Source organism: Pempheris klunzingeri, chromosome 12 (assembly GCF_042242105.1).
Source record: "Pempheris klunzingeri isolate RE-2024b chromosome 12, fPemKlu1.hap1, whole genome shotgun sequence".
Taxonomy (NCBI): Eukaryota; Metazoa; Chordata; class Actinopteri; order Acropomatiformes; family Pempheridae; genus Pempheris; species Pempheris klunzingeri.
Window position 1 is genome coordinate 23,227,766 of NC_092023.1, and position 21,944 is coordinate 23,249,709.

The 21,944-nt window shown below is 44.6% G+C and overlaps 1 protein-coding gene across 1 annotated transcript in view; it reads left to right on the forward strand.

Annotated features, from left to right (window-relative positions):
* ndst2a (N-deacetylase/N-sulfotransferase (heparan glucosaminyl) 2a) overlaps positions 1 to 21,944 on the forward strand; it is a 38,650-nt gene that overhangs the window by 513 nt on the left and 16,193 nt on the right. The window contains exons 2-3 of the mRNA XM_070841324.1: positions 18,931 to 18,979; positions 19,841 to 21,482. Of these exons, the coding sequence (XP_070697425.1) occupies positions 20,409 to 21,482 (1,074 nt within the window). The 5' untranslated portion in view covers positions 18,931 to 18,979; positions 19,841 to 20,408. The remainder of the gene's footprint in view (positions 1 to 18,930; positions 18,980 to 19,840; positions 21,483 to 21,944) is intronic.

Genomic DNA, 21,944 nt, shown 5'->3' on the forward strand with positions numbered 1-21,944 from the left:
CTTCGTGTTATGGCACATCTGAATGACGCCGGTGTGCCTCCACTGTGCGTGTCTGCGAGGTGTGTGGTGGAGCACCGGAGCTCCGTCCGTGAGATGGTCAGCGTGAGGCGGCGGTGCTAACCTCAGTGTTTTGGTCTGTGACGGTGCTCAGACCGGGGGCAGTCAGAGCTGCCGGCCCGGCTTCAGGCTGGATGTGGTGGTCACTGAGGGGTCTGCTGTCCGCCGGCTGTAACATCAGCGGGGTGGCCGCTCTCAGAGTTATCCTCTGGTGACCCTGGAGCTCAGCGTCTGGCTGGTGCTCACACGGCGACTGAAGCCAACTATTGGTGTTTGGAGTGCGTGGATTATAGTGAATTACTGTGCAATAACTGGAAAGTGACACGTTGAATGAGGCCTGGAGAAAGAAGGTATTGGGGGTTAAGCTGCAGTCACTGTGACACTTAAACAGTAATGATGATGTGATGTCTGGTCGTGGGACAATCTGAGTCTCCAATGAGTACTAAACATGTCCAAGTGCAAAAGTTGACACGGTGGGAGGCCACATTGTTATGTTGACCTGGACACTGATGAAGCATCAGGCCTGATGTCAACCATCTTTTTCATAGTTCTCTGTTTGTATTCTTGGGAATGCGAAGAGGTGAAAATCTTTGTGCATTCTTGTGCTGCAGTCCAAACTGAGCCGAATGCTTGTGGGGATTGGTTCTCTGTACCTTTCAGAACCAGGGCTGAACTGGGGTCGGACAGGGATGGAGTCTTTATTTGGCTTTAAAGTCATAGAAGTGAGGCAGCATGTGTAGTTGTGTATGTGGACAGAAGGATTGGGGGGGGGGACTGAAGGGACTTTGGCTTGCTTGTGATGTTGTCTCACTCCGTGTTATTCTGTATGGTTCTACGTGGCAGACTACAAGTGGCCGGCAGCCTGTGACACAGGCCTGATGCACATCACCTGTATGAAAGGTATAGAAGTCCCACTCTTGGGGAGCTGTGCACAGTGTGCTGGGTGCATCCACTCTGTCCACTCACTGTATTTATTTTCCTGGATGTGGGCTGTGCGTGTTTCAGCTTTGGCTGCAGCTAGAGTATGTGACCTGTAACATGAGCAGTCCCCTCCAACTTCGATTCCTGTGAAAGAGTGAGTGAGGATGTGATGTAAAAGCGCTCTGAGTAGTCAAAATGACTAGAGGGGTGCTATACAAATACAGACCATTTACCTTTTATCGAATGCTGATCCTGAGTGAATTCAGTCATCGGACATGGGACTGTCACTGAAACATGTAACTGGGTCTGTACCTTTCTAGTCTTTTTGACCACTCGAAGCACTTTGACATCTCGGTCACATTCGCACATCATGCATACAGGAGGAGTCTAAGACCATTCTTTTGACATGTGAACTGGAGGAGTCAGGGATCGAACGGTGGAACCGTCTGATGGACGACCCGCTGTACCTCTGAGCCACAGCTGAAATAGTAATAATGCCACTGTAGGCCCAGAGCTGCAGTGTTGTCGCACTAATGAATTGGTAATTGAATTGAGGAAAATGAGAGAAGGCTGCAGCTGTGAGGAAGGAGACTGAGAGAGCGCCTCACTGTGGTCACATTCCAGAACACAGCAGGCGGAGCGGGCGGGGGGGGGGGACCCGGGACAGGTCCTGCTCCTGTGCCCCGCTCCTCCTCTCTGGCCCTCCTATGAGCTCCCAGCCCCTGCTGCAGCTCAGCCCTGGGCCAGCTTCACTTACTAGTGTGCTGACCTTCTGCCTCTGAACAAGCCTGCTCGCTCCCAGGTGCCATGTCTCTGTCCTGTAGTCTGGTAGTGACTGTACCTGGTCATTAAACTTTACTTTGTTGAAACAAGTCCCATCAATAATCCTGGATCCTGGAGGAAGGACACCACTGGACATCACTGCTAAAATTAATTCGAGGGCCTAGCTTCAGGGCTGTGGACAGTACATGGTACATTGTCAGGAAAGTGTCAGACGTGGAATATAGAATGAGAAAACGGGGAATTAAACATGTGACCAGTGAAAGGATATTACCACCATGATGCAGACTCTCTGGAAATGCTAATTGATTTGCATCATTGCAAACTTACAGCAATGAAGGCTGTCACTTTTGTCTGATGTGACCGAATTAGAGCAGCACTTACAACAGTGTGTGAGAGATCAGGGGACCAGCAAATCAAAAGTCTCCAAAAAACCCACTTTGTGTTATGAGGTTGGTGATTGATGCAGTTTTTCATTTTATGCAAATATTTTAAAAATGTAATTAACTGCATTTAAAATGTAAGTGTATTGAATTGCTTTATTGACTGACAGCCCAGATATTCAGATATTCTTCCCAGTGTGAAGTGTCCTTCAGCCCTTTCAGCTCCTCTCCCCATGCCCTTGTTGCTGCAGTCTATATCCAGTAAACGGAAAAAGTGTGCTGCAGTAACTCGAATGTTGTCACAGTACAGTGAAGGGACATACAGGACACATGTGAAGGTGAGGACGAGAGCAACACGTGTTGGGGCTGCTGCCATTATTCTCACTGAGAATCACGGCTGCTGCTGTCTGTTGTACATTTGCTCTATGTCTATGGTGTTCTCGCTGTTGAGTGGGAACCAGAGTGGGGTGGCCGCACAGGAGCACCCAGCGGCATTCCTGCTGCACTTCTGCATGTGTAAAGCTCTAAGGTTCACTTCTTGTTGAGCCATCTCTGATCCTTTTGGAGGCAGTCATTAGATGGTAATAGGAGGCATTTTATTCTTTGCGCTCCTGATTGTTTGACCCTCCTATTCGGCAGTGATGTCTGGCAGTGCACTCCAGTGGTCTGACCAGAGAGAAAACAGACAGGTGTGTCAGTGATGACACCCGTCTCATGTGAGGGACAACAGAAGTGATGGCGGAGCCTGTATGTGACACGCTGACGATCCCGAAGTTTTCAGGAGGGAAGTGATTAATAATGATGATTATTTATCTGACGGACTGTCTGGATTTACTATACAGCGCTGGGGTGGATGAGATGAGACTTTTTTGAGACTTTTTTACAGGTACCTCACTGATGTGGACATGGTGTGAAATTGGTGGACGGTGGTCATCCAGGTCATAGGTCACCCAGAGGTTACGCAGAGGTCACCCAGAGGGGCAGCTGTGGTAGAGCGAGTCCTCTAAGTGGAAGATGGACCGTGGCTCCTCCAGTCCACATGTGAATGGTTAGTCTCCCCCTGATGAGCAGCATGGCATGAATAAATGCTGTGTGAATGGCTGAACGTGAATGTAGTGTTGCAGCGCTTTGATTGGTCGAGAAGACTAGAAAGGAGCTATACAAGTGCCATTGGCATTTACCACCAGACACAGTCAGGCTGTGGGTGAGCTGACCACAAGTGGGAAAAATACTGATACTCACTTTGGAAATCCTCCACTACCAGTAAAAGTACTGCATGCTAAACTGTACTAAGGTAACAGTATGGAGGTATTGCAGCAATCAAATGTTCCTGTCATTGTTTCCTTTTCTGTCGGAGTAATATTCCTGCAGCATTCATGTGGATGTCACATTTTACTGTTGCAAATGTTTAAGGGTGTGCTAGTTTTACTACTTCATCCCCTGTTGGGCAGTTAAACGTGCAATACATCATGAACCAGAAGATTAGCATGTGTGTGGAGCGTTGTCCTGTGAGAACCATGCATCTCTAAAAAGGGAACTCTTCGTCAGAAAACCAGCCTGTTTTCACTTTCATGACTATGCTTTTTCCAGCTGATCCAACGGGGGTTTTCACTATTTCTTTTCTCAGCCCCTAAAGGCACCTCCGCCCATCACTTCATCAAACATTCACCATCACCACACCTTGACATACCTGTGGATAGGAAGGGAATGAATAACTAAATCCTCTCCATGAAGCGCAGTGAAAGGTGTAACGTTTCCCCCAGAGATGTAGTCGAACAGAAGTAGAAAGTTGCAGAAATTAGAAATGTCAAGTAAAAGAAACTGAGTAAATGTGGTCCCGGGGTGTGTCTACATGGTGAATCTTAACATCATTGAAGAATGTTATGTAACTTTGATGTTTGCTTTCCCTCGGGACGTAAAGCCCTCTCTCCTGGGTCAGATTGTCAGTGAGTTGAAAGGGGCAGCCTACTTCCTGCAGCCTGTGGCGGAGTACACTCACTGCTGGAAATGAGCTTATTAACCTGTTGTATTACATTGGAAACAGAGGCTCTGACTGCGTCCCTGTTGTTATGGTTACTCATTTAATGCCACCAGAGCATTTATCTGCTCTGTATCACTCTGATGGATACCCTGTAGCCAATCAGATGTCAGTATTCACCCAGACCGTGGTATAATGGGAAGTAATGCAGAGTTTTCAGCTAGTCGGACTGCACACTTCTCTGTTGGAACAGCCCCGTCAGTTTGTGGGAATGACGATGTCCAGCTGTAGCTCTGGCTGGACCACGACCGAATGAGAGCTGAGTACAACTGACCTGACAAAGGTGCCGCATTGGGAAGGTTATGGTGGTACCGCTGAGCTGAGTGAATGTGAGCACTGCAGCAGGAATGTGTGCTAGAACGTGTTAAGACATGACAGACAGGCTGTAATGAATAGTTGGTACAGGAATCCCCGGGCTCCCCTCCCTCAGTATGACTGTCCTGGCCTCCGACCACTCGCTGGGACTTTTGGGGGAAGGTATCACACTGTAATACCTCACTTTAGAGGCATTCTTCTCGGTGCGAACACGAGGGCTTTCTGGATTTTCATGGGAGATGAAGTTGCTTCAAAACAGAGCTTGTGCTTGGAGTGTGTTTAATTTGAAAATGATGATGTGATTACTTCGGAAACATTTGGTTTAGACTGATTTTAGGTCATAGTGTTGTTAGAGGCACTAGTAACTTAGTAAAAAGGAGTTCTTTAAAGGAATCGGTACGCTTAATGTTCCTTCTTTAAACAGTGCTTCTTCTCTTTACTAACACTGTTACTTGGCTACGTCTCACATTTTTCCTTTGAGTACAGCTAGTCTGAGGGGGAAGCTGGGTTGTGTTGCAGCTGAGACCCGGTCCTGTCCTGTCCTGTCCACCGCATGGCTTCAGACCCCACCAGGAGTGTTTCAGAGGCACTTTGAGACGAGTTTTGTCAGCTGATTCTTTACTTGTTTGTGCTTCTATCATGAGTAAGCAGGCTACAGTGTGAAATGGGTTCTTTTTTTGTCCGTTTTAATTGTGTTTATTGTGATGATTTCCTCCTGCTGTCGTGCTGTCACCAACGGAGAAGGTGTTTTCCAAAGTGGACCTCTCATCTGCCATGGTGTCAGACATCCATAGAGCGCTGGCCTCTGGCCTGATGATGTAAAAATCAGGCAGCCCAGGGTGTTTTTATTTTGAAAATTGACCAGATGCTCTTTGCTGTTCCTGTGTCTGGCTTCCAGGCCATCTACATCTTGCTGTGACCATACAGCGTCTGTCAAAAAATAGATGAGGCATGTTTTTTCTTTTATTTTAACACTACTTCAGAAAAAATCTTTTAGCAACAAGGGCTGTTTTTCATTATTTTGCACTAAAATGGAAAGTACTCTGAGTCAGGAATTATCCAGGTCCTCTTTACTTGAGGAGGCTTCTTGCATAGTAATTTTACTTGAGTAATTTTTCTATTGGAGTAATTGCACTTGCACTTGAGTATAGACGGTCAGTATTCTACCCACTGGTGTCTAGTATAGTTTATTTTTCATCTTCAGAGATGAGCGCCATCTTTGTTTTGTTCCCAGTCAAGCACAGAGAGCCACCTTCCAGCTGCTCAAACAGCAGCATATACCGAAAGATGTTTTATCCACTCATGTTTTGTCTGTCATTGTCATTAAATCCATCTCCTAGTCTAAAATCTGAATGCTGTTCAGTGCAGACCACCTGAGTCAGGTAGTCCAGCAGTGTGGTCATTATGGGTGCTGTCACAGGAAGGACACAGTTATTAGTGGAATTCAGGCATCATTACCAAAGACACAGATGAGATGCAGATAAAATGCCACACTGACACAGGAGCAAAGAGTCACATGTAAGTGAGAGGTGTGTGCACATGATACGAGTGGCCACGCTGCTTCCAGATGATACTGACATGCTACATGTAGGGCTGGGTATTGTTCCAAACACTGGGCTGATGAGGTGATGACGGTCTCTGTGTAGTTGTTTTGGATGGAGACACGTTGCTCTGCGGCTGTCAGACTGAGTGGTAACAGCGGGGGTAATAAGCTTATCCGTAGGAGGGCAAGCATCCTCTGGTTGGTGCTCTTAGTGAAAAAACACTCTGACCATCGTCACTTTGCTTTTCATATGCGTTTGTTTGAGTGGCGATATGTTGTCACACGTGCAGCATTCTTTTTTTGTTTCACCAGAAAAGCGCTTCATCCCAGAGCCTCCACAGCCTCCTGCCAGGAAGGAGCTCTGTGGACACCGCCACCAGAGCATGTTTGAATGCTGTGTGAAGATTTTCAGCTGATTTCACTAATTATCCAGATAAAACTGTACACAGAGATGAGCTTGGTATAATAATCAGTCACAGTGCATTCTGTGAAGGATGCACTGATCAGTTGAGGAGGCTTCCAGTCTTCTTCCCTCTTCAACCTCAAACACAAATGTTGTGCTCTGCAGACTCTGTGGTAACACCAGTACAGCCTGTAGGTTCCAGACGCCTGGCATAGTGGTACAGTTCTCATACAGCGCAGCACATTGTTGTGGCTGCCTTCCCATGTGTAAAGAAATCCCAGGCTCGGCCGCAAAGTGCACCCCCACAGTGTGTGTGCAGGAAAGTGTTTGTGAGGGACACAAGGCAAGAAGAATAATGTCCCATCATGCAAAGACATACTAATACTGATGTTTGATTGTTGCAGCATCTAGGAGACCTTTCTGACATGAAAGCAGCAACAGTCATTTAGCCCTTTTCACAGACTGCAGTACGTTTTTGACATGTCCTCTCATCAGCCTGCCTGTGTAAACTGACGTGTGTGTGTGTGCGTGCGTGTGTGTGTGCCAAACAGTCGGGTAGTGCTGGATGAACAACCTGTGTTTCCAGTGAGGGACTTGCCAGGGCATCTGTGCCTTCAGAGGTGGGGAGCATCAGCCATGACTGAACAAGTCCCCCCTCAGTCAGCTTGGGGTATTGCAGTAGGATCCTCATCGGCACTACACAGAGCTCTGCTGGTGGACAATCCCTCGCCTACAAAGTGGGCCTGGGGATAATTTCACATGAAAGAACAAACAAGTGAATTCAGTGTTCAGTAACCGGACGTTCCTTCACTGGTCAAATATTCCTCCTTCTTGTTTTTTTTACCTTTTTCCACTCCTCTAAAATAATCTTGTTTAAAATGACTCTGTAGGTTTCCCCTGGATGAGGGTGCACAAACTTTAAAAGCACTGAGCGGGGGTTGAGGACCAATGTACGTAATTACTCTGTGCGAGTGAAGGTTGGAGTTACTGCAAGCTTTAGGAGTGAGTAGAGAACGGAAATAATACAGTTCATGTAATATGACCTTAGAAAGAAAAATGTTCCATTCGACTTAACCTTTCTTCGTCTAAAGTCTAATTTCAAATTTAAAAAATGATATTGAACTTTAGAAGGGATGATGAATCAGGCCCACAAGAGGCTTTCAGCACGGCCTTGATGAAAGGGAAAGTGATCAGCTGGTGTCTGGTCCGTCCAGCTGATTTTTAGCGTCATGCGTCATGAGTCCTCAGTGTCTAAAGTCCAGTCAGGTAACAGCAGAGGATTTTAGTGGACTAAACCTACAGAGTTCTGTCTCTCTGGTTGTCTGCTTGTTTAGTTTTCAGGTATTTACTCAGACACTAGTGGCACTGTTTGTAGTCCAAACTAACACAACATTGTTAATCACATTGTCAGATTGCTTATTAAATGGTAAATGTCTAAACACTCAAATTCTATAATCTGAATTTTAGCCTCAAAATGTCTTTAGTCTGATGACAGGGCTTCAGAAGTGATTGGATTATGAAATTAATGTTACTTGCTAAGTTGTGTTCATTTCTGCCTCGTTTTAAAATGTAAATTAGTATTGATCACGCTCTAAGAAAACTACCAACCAAAATAAACATGGAACCAATAACCACTAATGCAAACTGTACAGCCCAGTGACAGTTAACTGGAGCACAGCCTTGTGCTGTGTGTATGCACGAGGCATCATAAAAGAAGCGACTTCTAGAAGTTCAAAAGTCTCTGTTTTTGTTTCGTTCATCTAATATAGGCAAATCCACGATGAACGAGGTCAAGCTGGCTTGGTTGAAGACTGAATGTGTATGAATTTGTTTACTTTGCACACAGTTCTGCGGTTGGCAGGGTGCTCTTCTCTAGAAATGAGTTGCCGTTTTTTCTCTACACATGCCTACTTTGTGCTCAAAAAGTTCCATGGTGGGGGAGGGGCAGTTGGGGCAGTGTAAAGCTCATGAGCATGATATTGTGATGGAGGCAGGTTTCTGTAAATTCCTTGACCGGACATCAGCATGGAGCAGCTGATCCACGTCTGTTTAGCTTAGCTCTTATCCTGGGCTCCCCCCCCTTCCTCTCCTGGAGAGGTGCTTGGTTCGGTGGTCTAGCTGGGTGAGCAGCAATCCTGTCAAGGTCCACAGTTCTTAATCCCAAGTGCATTTCCCTCGTAGGTATTATAGGTATTTATAGGTGTTATGGGACGATGTCCCTGTGTTATGCTACCGTTCTGAGTTATGGGACGATGTCCCTGTCTTAGTTATGTAACGATGCACTGATTCTATCCTGTTGCTGACGCAGTCCAGTGAAGGGAAAAGGGAAACTTTTCAATGCAGACAATCACAGGAGTTCTCTTATTTCTGTATTGAATCGTCTATTCTGAAACACTCTGCACTTTTCACTGCAACAAGAGTGGGCCACCAGCAGCAGGAAGTGACTGTGTTGCATGTGTAGGTGAAGCCAGGGTCCACATGCTTCTCTGAGCCAGTGATTGAGACCCTCTACAACAGTGGTAAAATAATTTAACTGGCTAGTTGTTGTAGCTCTAGCTGAACCGTTAAAAAGATGCACACATGACTCATTGTCTTTTTTTAACTTGTTAAGCTACTGGACTTGAGTTAGTTGAGTCGTTTAGCCGTCAGTAGTGGCTTTGGCTGACTACATGTAAGCACATCATAACCAAGCACACAGTCAATGTTACTGGAGTCTAATGAACTGGTTACTGGATCCGACACCTCTGTGAGAATTAAAAAGTTCCTAACCAGTATTTTCTTCGTTTGTTGCTTGTATGGCTGCAGTGTCTCTAATAAATAGAGCACTAGGCAGTCCGTCTGTGATCTGTTGCCTTCAGTCGGGCTCAGAGGATTCCCCTCTGTTCTTCTGCTAGAAGTTCCATTTCATAGTTAAAATGAGGATGTCTAACTGTTCTACTCTAAGGGCTCACTCACTAAGTTATGGGGGCCGGGCGGTATCTCGAGGGCTTCTTCTGTGGCAGAATATGACAGTGAGACAGTCACCAGTGATTCTCCATGAGAGGATGCACCACTTTACCATATATACGTCAGGGTCACGTGCTGCTCACTTGCAGTTCTGTTAGCTGGGTTGTTAAGGCTCAGTCCACAGAAGCAGCTCCCTGTTGTACATAGGTTGATTCTTATTTATTCTTTATATTTTATCTTCTTTCTTTTTTTCATTTTTATTTATTTATATTTATATATATGTTAAGGCGAGAGAGAAACAGTATTTTGATCGTCATATACAGGGAAATTGACAATAAAAATCCTTTGAATCTTCACTACATCTTGGTTGTGAAGCTCCTCATTTAACCTCACTGCCAAAGTCATACAAAGAATGAAAGCTGATTAGGGAACAATAACTGAAATGAAATAGTGCACGGCTAGAAAAAACTGCCATGCTAACATGTAAGGAGCACAGTTCACGTGGAGCTTTAATGCTTTTGATGACCGAGCACCAAAACAAATGCCATGTCTCAACACATACCAGCTTATTTTCAATGGAGCTATCACTCAGTGGCTCCTGTTAGAATGGCTTTTGAATGAAAGGCCTTTCTCCATCAGTCCCAGGGTTAGGGTTAAAGGTGACTTTGACTTTGACTTGAGTTTTTCCTGTTCCTCTGAACATTTGCACGGCAATATGCTTGGTGTTCAAAGTGACAGCAACATTGCCATGGATGCCAAAACACTCCTTGCTTATATTACATCTATGCTGTCGGCGTCTAGAAGCCAGCCAAGCTAACTATTTAGTCAGTGAGGCAGCAGATAACTTAACATTAATATAGGAAATGTGAGACATTTGTCTTGGATTTCTCTGAAATTCTCTAAATTACTAAAATGACATATTAACTCATCATCCACCGAATAATTAACTCTCATGGCCTCCAGCATTTCTGATAATGTCAACAACACCTGTGAACTTGGAGCACAATTTCCACTTCAAGTTAGTGAATGCCACCAGGGGGCGGTGCTCATATGGACTCCTACTGTGAACACAAGCACACTGGAAGGCACCAATCTACACAGTTCTGCTACTGAAATTCATCAGCTCTAAACATGGCTGAATAAAGAACACACACAGTGTATGGTTTACTAGAGAGTTCATGTTTTTATTTTATTTTTTTTCGAGTTAAGAGATGAGGCATGGCAGAGATGGTAATAAAAGAAAAAGAAAACTGCGCCAATGTTTTCAACATTTTGGATATGAAAAACATGAAACACTGCATGGAAAAAGTCACAGCAAAAGGTGGTTATTCATCTAACCTGCATTCCCACCTGCAAAATGTCATGCCTCTGCTCTGTCGGTTCTGCTGTCCTGATTGTGGTGCCGCTGCACTCTCATTCATGGCCTCTCATTATGTTTCATAGATTGTGTTTTGGCCTCATCTTTGTCCAGAAGGAGGAAGTGGAGCTGAGTTGTCCATCTTTATATACAGCCTATGCTAGTCACATGCAACACCTAATGATGGAATTTTATATTTTTTATCCAGTGTTTGGCTTGATATTAGACCAGTTTGGAAATGTTACACCGGGCCAAGCACAGTGCAGACTGTAGTGTGAACAAAAGAAACTGTTGCAGAATGTCACATACAGGAGAGTTTTCTGTCCAGGCTGCAGGCACACCACCTCCATGGATGTGATGTGTTAGGCAGACATTGAACGAATGCTTGGAAATATTCCTGGAGGATGAACATACCAGGAGCATGATTCTTGAGGCTCTAACACCTACACTCACCTGCAATGACCCTGTTTATTGAGAAGTGAGCTCCATGTCTGTGGGTGGGAATCTTTGGGAATCCATCCAGTCTTGATTCTTGGCCGGCTGATTCGATTCAGAATCGATTCTCGAATCAAAAATCATTCTCAATTAATTGAGTCGTAAAGGGAGGCTATTTGCTCCAGTATGCTTTGTGCCACACCATCCACCGGTGTCTGCAGCCCACTGACATACAATGTGAATCATGACTAGCAGTTGGAATTAATGATCTGCTGTCTTTTCATTTTAAAAGGTGAACTAATGAATGACTTTGAAGGCATCGTCCCGCCTGCTGCCTGTATGTGAGTAACGGGGGGGGGGGCATTAGCGTTTTAGTTCCAGTTGTGGAGAGACAGAAGCCCCTCTGCTGCACTGTTGGCTGTGGGAGGAGGCATGGCTGTAGAAGATGCTGAGATGTTCATCGTCACTCTGCTGGTGTTATTTTCTGCGTGACGCGCACAAAGTTGACCTCATACTTCATGTTCCTCTCGCAAAAGTAGTTATTTAGTCATTACATCCAAAACCGCTGTAACCGCTGCCTCATTTGAATTGTAGCTGAGGGTGCTGTAGATTGTCAGGGTGCTGCATTGCATTTTTTTCCCCCTCTGCTCTATCTGTGCAGCAATGGCTGCCTCATGCACAACTTTACGAATCAGTATAAGATTTAAAAATGTCATGTTGTGACTCTGTGCTTTAATAGTTGAAGTCACTTTTAAAAAGCCAAACACCTCTGAATGTCCCTAGGGTGTAACGGTGATGGACCATGGCATGCTTTAGCTGGTTCTCTCAAGCCTTTACCACAGGTAGTCTCAGCTCACCCACATGCACACTGTGAGCACAGAAAATGTGACAGAGGTGTTACTGGACCTGTTCTCCATTAGTCCGGTGCTTTGAGCCGTGTGTCCCCTCTGAAGCCCTAACAACACCAGGCAGACATGAAGGTGTGTGTGTGTGTGTGTGTGTGTGTGTGTGTGTGTGTGTGTGTGTGTGTGTGTGTGTGTGTGTGTGTGTGTGTGTGTGTGTGTGTGTGTGTGTGTGTGTGTGTGTGTGTGTGTGTGTGTGTGTGTGTGTACGCTGTTGCACCTTTGGCACCTTTCAGATTCACTGAACCCCCCTCCTGTGCTTTTATTCTCTGAGTGAGACTACTTTTGTCACGTGCACTACTGCCCCACTGTAAATGTGTTTTGAACTTATTAGCCGTGTCTCCTTTGATTGATCACGGCGGTGAGCAGGGAAATATAATCAATGACTCGAAGCTGCTTACAAACTGACATGAAAACTGTTCTGGTTGAGTAACTTTCTGCTGTCACTTAGCCTTGTGAAGGTCAGCTGCTGTCCAATCAGCTCCCAGGAGCTGCTGCTGACAGATGGCCAGACGCAGGACACTGTTTGTGGAAGATGGAGTTTGTGTGGATCGGACAACAGAACGTAACGTAACACACCACTCACACCATTCACACCTCGCTCACAAAAGCCTATGGGTAGATTGCCCTGATAGTTTATTGAACAGCTCGGTTGCTCAGTGTTGTGTGATCAGCTGTGCAGCCACTGAAGTTTAGATGATCATGTCCTCCAGAGCTGGCTACTGTTTGTGGAGTCCAGAGGAGCTCTCAGCTCTATTGTTATCCATTAAATGACCATTATGACCACACTCTCCCCACACTGCTCCTGCACTCCATTTATTATCTATTCCCCCCCCTCTCATCTTCCTCACCTCCAACCCATCTGTCTGTGTCTGCCTGCTGTTTCATTATGCAGCGCTGGCAGGCCTCAGACAGGGAGTGGCTGAGTGTCTATTCAAATGGACTGCTGCTACTCTTTCTACTGTTTAGAAGGTGTGTGTGTGTGTCTGTGTGTGTGTCTGTGTGTGTGTCTGTGTGTGTCTGTGTGGTTTCACACACAAAAGCAGGTGCAAATGATGGGAACAATGTGTTGGTACAGCCCTGCAGTAATTGCTACCCGTGTGCAGCACATTTCACACAGTCTGCCTGTGACTCCAGAGCAGTTTGCCACGTACTGAGGTTTTGGGTTTTTGAGGCGTCTTGTCCAGTTACAGTTTTCTTTTGATTGTTACTGATGGACAGACTATTCAGACTCCTTGGCCAACAAAAGTTGCTGACAGGATTCAGTACAAAGTTTAACTCAAAAGAGAAAAAGCTTCAGATTTAGTCCCACTTATTCAAAAAGAAGAAAAGACACAGTGAAGACGAGGTCAGTGGAGCATGGTAATCACAATGTGTTTAACCACGGGGTGATGGTTATGTGCAATACAGAGGGGGACATGTGTTAGAGGTACAGGTCATGAATCATTGATGGAGCTTGGTGATAGAAGTCCATTATTAAGATCAACTCTGTCCAGGGGGGCATTGTGTCCGCACAGACTACGCTTCGTGTCAGACATGCACACCCATACTCCTTTCGTCACATTTAGCTTGGAAAATGTTCTTTGGTGGAATCATGGATGTTCTCACCTTGTAGGATAAATGAGGTTATGACCAAGTGACCCTGGCACCCAGCAGCCCTGCAGGTGTGGATATGAACTTAGAACTGATGAAGACATCAGGCCAGAGGTGTGTGGGAGCCACTTCAGACATACAAGTGCTGTCACCACACACTGGCATACTGCAATTCATCCATATAGTAGACAGTCCTTTACCTGTCAGGATGTCCCCATCAACAGGGCCGATTTATAGGCCCATATTAGCTCAATCCTGACATTCTGCTAACAGCATATATGTAAAGCAGCAAGGAATAAGAAATGCCAGCACATAAAGGTCATTATGGTTTGAGGTAATTTAACTGTTTTTAAATGTCTCTCCTCTGACCTCCTGTGCCAGAGATTTTCTCCAAGTACTCTTCTTTTAAATCTGTCTATGGTACCCCTCTGTGATGTCACCAAGAGACATTGCGTCACCCTCCTTAGTTATGCCGATGACGCACCTCTTCATGTGGCCTTGGACCAATTGATTCCCTTTTTAAACGTCTGTTAAGATACTATTTTGCTAGGTGTCCCAAAACTTTTTACAGCTCAACCAGTAAAAGTGAATTTAAGTACTTGGTTCTAAAGCTCGCAGGGAGAAAACGGTCACTAAATTCAATTCCCTTGGACCAAGCCAACGAGCAAGAAACTTTGATGTGGTCTCTGACTCAAATCTGACCTCTAAGGCTCGGGTCTGCTTTTTATCACCTAAAATTACTCCAACCATTTCTCTCTCTGAGTGACACAGAGACCAATCATATCTGGTCCACCCAAGAAGTCCTAAATGTTTTAAAGTCTCTCCATTGGCTGCCTGTCACTGTCCACATTGATTTTTCAATTCTTTGACTTGGTTTTTAAAGCACTTCATAGTCTTCATGTGCCTCATCAACAATGCTTCATTTATTTTTATTTTATTTATTTAATTGTTTTATCATTTTCATGTTTTCTGTTTTCTTCTTTTTACGCTCAGCCATTCGTTGCATGGACAAGAAGGCTTGAATCGCTTTCTTGTAGGTTCCAAGGCCAGGCATGGCAAATTTATTTGTATAGCACCTTTCAGACACAAGGCAACTCAAAGTGCTTTACAGGGACATAAAACACAATAAAAACAAGACAGAGAAACATTAAATTGCATGTAAAAGACAATAAAAGCACAACAAAATAGTTAAAGCTTAAGAGAAGATGCATTAAAAGACAATAAAAGCATGTGTATGAATAGTTACAAATTAAAAGCAGTTATGTAGCTCTATTATTGGTAAGCCACAGTAAACAGTAATGTTTTATGGCCTGATTTAAATGCGCTGACAGTTTTAGCAGAGCTCAGGTGTTCAGGAAGCTTGTTCCATAGGTGGGGAGCATAGAAACTAAAAGCTGCTTCACCTTGCTTGGTTCTGATTCTGGGAACGCTGAGTAGACCTGCACCAGATGACCTGAGGGGTCTGGAAGCCTCAGACCTTATAAGTAAGTCAGTTATGTATTTGGGTCTAAGACCATTTATTGATTTGTAAGCAAGTAATGGGTTTTTAAAATCTACCCACATTGGAAGCCAGTGGAGGGATTTAAGAACCAGTGTGATGTGCTCCACCTTCTTGGTGTTAGTGAAGACTCTGGCCGCTGCATTCTGGACAAACTGCAGTTGTCTAACTGATTTTTTTTATTAAGACCCTTGAAGACACTAGATGAAGATAAATTCTTTCTGGGTCTATCTTTGTTGGACAAAAATGTTTTTATCTTTGTTTAGTTGAAGGAAATTCTGGCATTGATGTTTGATACATTTGTTAAGCAAATGGCATGGCTGTAGTCATGTGGAGACACTGTTAGGTAGAGTTGTGTGTCATCTGCACAAGGATGATATGAGAAGTAAGATTCAATTATTTGAGCAAGGGGAAGCATATAGATGTTAAAAAGAAGAGGTCCAAGAATGGACTTGAGGAACCCCACATGTTGTTTTTGTTCACTCAGTTTTAAAATGACCAATTGACACAAAATAGTCCCTATCCTGTAAGAAAGATTTGAACCAGTTTAACACTGTGCCAGACAGTCCCACCCACATTTCTAATCTGTCCAACAGTATTTCATGGTCAACAGTATTAAATGCAGCACTGAGATCCAATAAAATTGGAACTGAGATTTTTGATACGTCGCTACTCAGATGGATGTCATTTAAAACTTCAACAAGTGCAGTCTCAGTGCTGTGGTGTGGTCTAAAACCAGACTGAAAGAGATTGAGGGATTTTGCATCAGGAAGGTGTTGCTACAGAAAAACGACCCTTTCAATGACCTTTCCTAGAAAAGGCAAGTTTGATATTGGTCTGTGGTTATTTATCACTAAGGCATCTAGATTAGGCTTTTTCAAGAGAGGTTTAATCACTGCTGTCTTCAGGGCCCTAGGAAAAATGTCTGACTGAAGAGAACTGTTGACAATTTGCAATATATCTGGTGCTAAGCAGTTGAAAACATCTCTAAAAAAGGTTGTAGGCAAGGTATCAAGACAACAGGTAGTGGGTTTAAGATTATACACAATGTCTGTCAAGGCAGCACAATTTACAGTTTGAAAAAGTGTCAACTTAATAGAAGTGTTTTTACGTGGAGGCATAAGTGACATACAAGTTTTTCTCAGAGACGAGTTACAGATTTTCTGTCTGATCTTTACTATTTTCTTCTGTAAAAAAGGATACAAAGTTGTTGCATGATTTGGTGGATAGCAGTTCAGACGCTGAGGGGTTTGTTAGTCCGTCAACAACAGTAAATAAAGTGAATGCGTTACTGATTTATTTTTGTTAATCTCAGAGAAGAAAGATTGCCTTGCCCTCACCCTTAATTCAAAGTTGTAAATGTGAAGTCTCTCTTTAAAAGTATCATAGTGCACCTGGAGTTTGGTTTTACGCCACCTGCGTTCTGTCTTTCTACACTCTCATGTATGCTTTTTCACCAGTGTGGCATTCCTCCATGGTGCTTTCCTCTTACCAGAGACCACTTTAGTCTTCAAGGGGGCAATGGCATCTAGTGACAATAAATTAAACACGCAATCTGGTCTGATACACATTAACCCGAGGACAGAGTGAAGCATCAGTGAGACGACTCCCGTGTGACGTTTTGTTCATCTTCAGCACAGAGAAGAGTTGCTCACACAGGTATGTGCTGCCAAACGTGCAGAGCGTTTGAGCAGCTTGTAGGTGGAGTTGGGGCATCGTTTCGGTAATGAAACGTGGGAACTGTACAGCGCCAAACCTGACGCCAAACCGCCAGCTGTTGCAATGCAGTCTGGGACTTGTAGTATCAATGTATGCATGTGACATACCTGCGGGCCAAATCTGATAGATATAAAATATTATCTCGCGGGACAGATACAATTGTCCTATGGGCACTTGAGTTTGACATGTCTGATCTAAGGTATGTCCCTTATTCTGTGTTGACTTCTTTTGCGCTGCCATCTTTGGGATTATCAATGATTGAAATTATGACAGCACTTCTGGCAGACACAGAAAACACAGACACATGGGCAGTATGGACAAAAAAATGTAAATCGTTTTTTTTTTCCATGTTTTTGGACAAGGTAGATAACTGTTCATTATGAAGACGGCCGTGTGGCATTTCCTTTGGCATGAAGTAGTTTTAGCTCCATAAGTAAAGAACAATCCGTATGTTGTTCTGTCTTATTATGTGGAATAATGTTCAAAGCGGCTTATAAAACTACACTTGCCAAATTGCCATATTGAAACTCAGGGTGGTTTTAAAATCTTTCTTTAGTTGAGTCCAAAGTTACTCCAACAGGTAAAATTTGAGTCTGCTGCCCAAAAGCAACTTTTCTAAAGCAAGTAAAACTACAGACAGACAGGCATGTGTCCTGGTGATATGTCTACTGGGCTAGCACATGAAATAATCGTAACAGTTCCGAAATGAGTTTTCAAAGTGTTGTCAACCATATTAAGATGACTGGATGGTTTTCATCAGGTTTCTTCAGGAGCATGTGATTTTCCTTCAAGTCCTGCCCACTGACCTCAGCAGACCTGATCCTTACAGTGACATGTTTCACAGACACACTGGGTCTGAATGGTTTGCTGAGTTGTCCTTTACCCTGAACATTGACTGTGTGTGTGTGTGTGTGTGTGTCTCCAGTCCATCCAATTACGCTTTTTTTCATCGCCTCAGCCTTTTGTAAACATCATCTATTCATTCCAGTGTCTCTTCACATACACACATGCATACACACAGAGACCACCACAGAGCATGAATTGAAGCCCAAACAGTAGCTAGTTCACTGCATGGCTCTGCTGTCTGCTCTGTGTGTGTGTGTGTGTGTGTGTGTGATGCCTTACAATACTCACAGCCTCCACTTGCAGCAGGAAGCTTCTTTAATTAGCCGTGAGCCACAGCCATTCGTCCAAAGGCAGCACATTCTTCCTGTTCCTCAAAGCGGGATGACCACGGCTGTTGATGGGCCACACACATTTAAATGGGACATGGGACAGCTCCTCCTCAGCTTTGTTTGTCTGACTCTGATGAATTCCATATAAATGGGTAGATCAGTGCACTGATCAGTAGATCATTATTCAGACAAGTCGTTTCAAGCTTCAGTCGCCATTTTGTTGTTTTCTCAAGAGGGATATTGACTATTTTGTGTATTTATTTTGACAAATGACTTGAACTTTCAGTTAAGTTTTGGCCTATGCTGTAGACCTCTGTATGTTAACTACTTTTCCTCCCTGTAAATTCCCATGTCAAGTATTCTTTTAACAATCTCCTTGTCGTTCCACAACATGGAGAGCCAGCCATCTCCTGGATAGTTAGACTTTACTCTTAGGTTTATGAGCTGAACCTGAAAGTGAACCAGTTTAAACAGCTAAAAGTTACTCTTACACTGTGACTGCGATGCATTTCAGACAAAAAAAAAAACAATTTCTAACACAGTTGTTCATCTTTTGTGCTGATTTGTCAACCAGGATCAATCGGGGCCCATCTGAGCCTTGGTGTGCTCCAAATGTGTGTCAGCTATCTATGAAGACAATGGATGTGACTTTTTCCTCAGATCAGCCCTGTAACTCGGCCTACCTCAGAGTGTTGTAGGACAGGGCCTTGAATGTCTTCAATTCATGTTGAAAGTCTGTTTTCCTCAGCTGCATGAGACTTCGTGGATTTGTTTTTTAATCTCTAAACAGAGCTCATGAAGGAATGCAGTAAAACCAACATGTTTTCTTTTGTCCCCTTCTCCTCTCCCCGTTTCTCTCCTGCAGGGGTCTCAGACTGGGAACAGAAGCTTTTCAGACCAGCAGAGTTTTCCAGGTGAGACTTGCTGATGTGCAACACATTTAGTCCAACAATTCTGTTCTTTTTCCAGAGGTAGAAGCCTTTTTCTTTGGCTTTTTGCTGAAATATTTCTTTAACTAAAGCATTCTCTAAATTCAAGCATGACGTCTCACTGTCATTCGGGGCAGCAGACCTGAGTTGTACAGCTGTAAGAGCTGAATGTTGATTGGAAAGGTCCACCTTCCCTCTTGTCCTTCCATACCCCGTTCTCTTTCAGGGTGGCAAACATGTCACCTTCCTGTGATAGAAAATTTCTGTGATTCGTCTCAATCCGATGAGTTTTTAAAAGTGTGTAGGGGGGGGCAGAGTCGCAATAAATGAAATGAGAACTAAATCTTATGAATTGTCAAAAGTTTCTTTCAACTCTTACATGGGAGTACCTGGAAAAATGTTGCAAATGACAGTGTGACAAGGGGAGGGGTAGAGCTGGGTCCTAAGTGGTTCGCTCTATAGTGGGGTAGTTGTATAAACCGCTTTGGTGGTAGCTCCTTCTGCTATCACAAGCTGGGAAGGCACGGTACGGCTGGCGTGTTGCTTTGTGCCACCAGTTGCCCCGCTTGGTGTGTGTGCTGTGTGTGTGCTGTGTGTATCTAGGTCATTGACTGTCCCTTGGTTTTGGTACATATTGGGTAGTAAGATAAGGCCCGTGTGCTTCTCTGAGGGATGTTTTTCATTGTGAGAAGTAATTAAGCTCTTAGATATCCTCATGGTAAATAAACTGGAAATGCATATTCTAAAGCAGGCACTTAGAAGATGATAGACAACTTTTTATCAGTTTGCACCCCTGACTTTGTTCTCCCCCCTCTCTCTTCACCCTGCTCTGTCCTCATCCTCTAGGTGTCTTTTTCTGGGATGTCCAGGCCACGTGGCCTGAGGGGGTTAAGCCCCGAAGCACAGGCCTCCAGCACAGACACCCCCACTACTGAGAGACTACTCAAGCATCTACAGATGGACACATCCACATGTAGAGACACCTGTGCAGCTGCTTGAAAGAGAGGAAGTGACCAAGCAGCAAATGGCTCAGGCTGGACGTTGGATCTGACATTCAGGACCCAACTGACCAGATCATCTCTGTTAGCTTCCGTTCAGCCAACTTCCATTTCCCCCTTCTCAATTCCCAGGTTTTTGACATTCCATCCATCAAATGATCATTTATCCTTCCTTCTCTCTCTCTTCCTTCCATTGATTCACCTGACTGCTTCTAGTAGTGAAGAGAAGGTAATGGATGATGCTGGCCATGGTTACCTAGAGTAAATGGCTATTCTTCAGCACAGCTCAGTGCCAGTATCTACTGTTCAATCTTCCACCTCCACTCCCTCCTCCTCTCCCCCCTACTCCACATCTCTGCTCTCCTTCCCTGTTCGCTGCTGCTTGCTGCCCAGTCCTGCCTCTCCCCTCCAACACCATGGTAGGTGCAGGCTTGGGTGTGTGGAAACTGATGAGAGGTGTCCGCCAGCTGGAGCTTCACCGCCTCATCCTGGCACTTATCATCTTCTGCTTGCTGTCCATGGCCTTCCTAGCTTATTACGTCTCCAACAGCCCCAAAATCAAGGAGGCACCCCCTTTACCCTTCAGTGACTGTGGCGGAGGAGGGGGAATATCACCAGGAGCGAGTACTGGAGCCAATGGAGGAGGACCAGGTGTCCAGAGGGCACCACTTTTCCTTCCTCCACGTCAGGGCCGACTACGGCAAGTGAAAGCGGTTGACAATTCCAGGACGCAGCCAGTTGTTCTGGTGTTTGTAGAGAGCATCTACTCCCAGCTAGGCCAGGAGATTGTAGCCATATTAGAGTCTAGCCGCTTCCACTACCGGACAGAGATTGCTCCTGGTAAAGGCGACATGCCCACATTGACAGAGCATAACCGTGGACGTTACACACTGATCATCTATGAAAATGTGTTGAAATATGTCAATCTGGATGCATGGAACCGTGACTTGCTGGACAAGTACTGTGCGGAGTATGGAGTAGGTGTTATTGGCTTCTTCAAAGCTAATGAAAACTCTCTTCTTAGTGCGCAGCTCAAAGGTTTTCCCCTCTTTCTACATTCACACCTGGGACTCAGGGACTACCGTATTAACCCCAATGCTCCTCTACTCTACATCACCAAGCCCAACCAGGTGGAGCAGGGCTCTTTACCAGGGGATGACTGGACCATTTTCCAGTCAAACCACTCTACCTACGAACCAGTACTTCTGGCCAGCACCAAGTCCTCTGAGGCACTTGCACATTTTGGACCGAGCCCCCTGCGGGCCCTTCACGCCACAGTGGTCCAGGACTTGGGCCTCCACGATGGCATTCAAAGAGTTCTCTTTGGGAATAATCTGAACTATTGGCTTCACAAGCTGGTGTTTGTAGATGCCATTGCCTACCTGACAGGGAAGAGACTATGTTTGTCTTTGGACCGCCACATCCTAGTGGATGTGGATGATATATTTGTCGGCAAGGAGGGAACCCGCATGAAGGTGTCAGATGTGGAGGTGGGTGAGCCTTGTGAACACAAGTGATCGCACATTAACTGAAGTTGGCTCTCACATTGTCTAGAGGTTTACTGTGAGATATTGACATACATTTATATTCATGCTGAAAAGCTTGGATTGTGATTGAGAACTTAATTTCAAGCCAAGTGCTTTACAGGATTTGTAGATAACATCCTGAAAACAGAAAACTATATATTATGTTATCAGAGTTTGGTGCAGCCATTGACCTTTTAGCTCCAGAGATGAGTGAAACTAAAGTCAAACCCTAAAAGATTTTTGCTTAACAAAAGGGTCATTAGTGTAAATACGTTGGGATGGGATAGATCAACACAAAAGAGATGACAAAGAAGCAGGTTTGCCAAAGCTTTACTTGCTCTCCGAATTCACAAAGGACCAAGAGAGGAGAGAGCAGGGGTCCCTGTCTTGTGTCTCCATGTAGGGAAAAAATGGTCTAAAGAAATA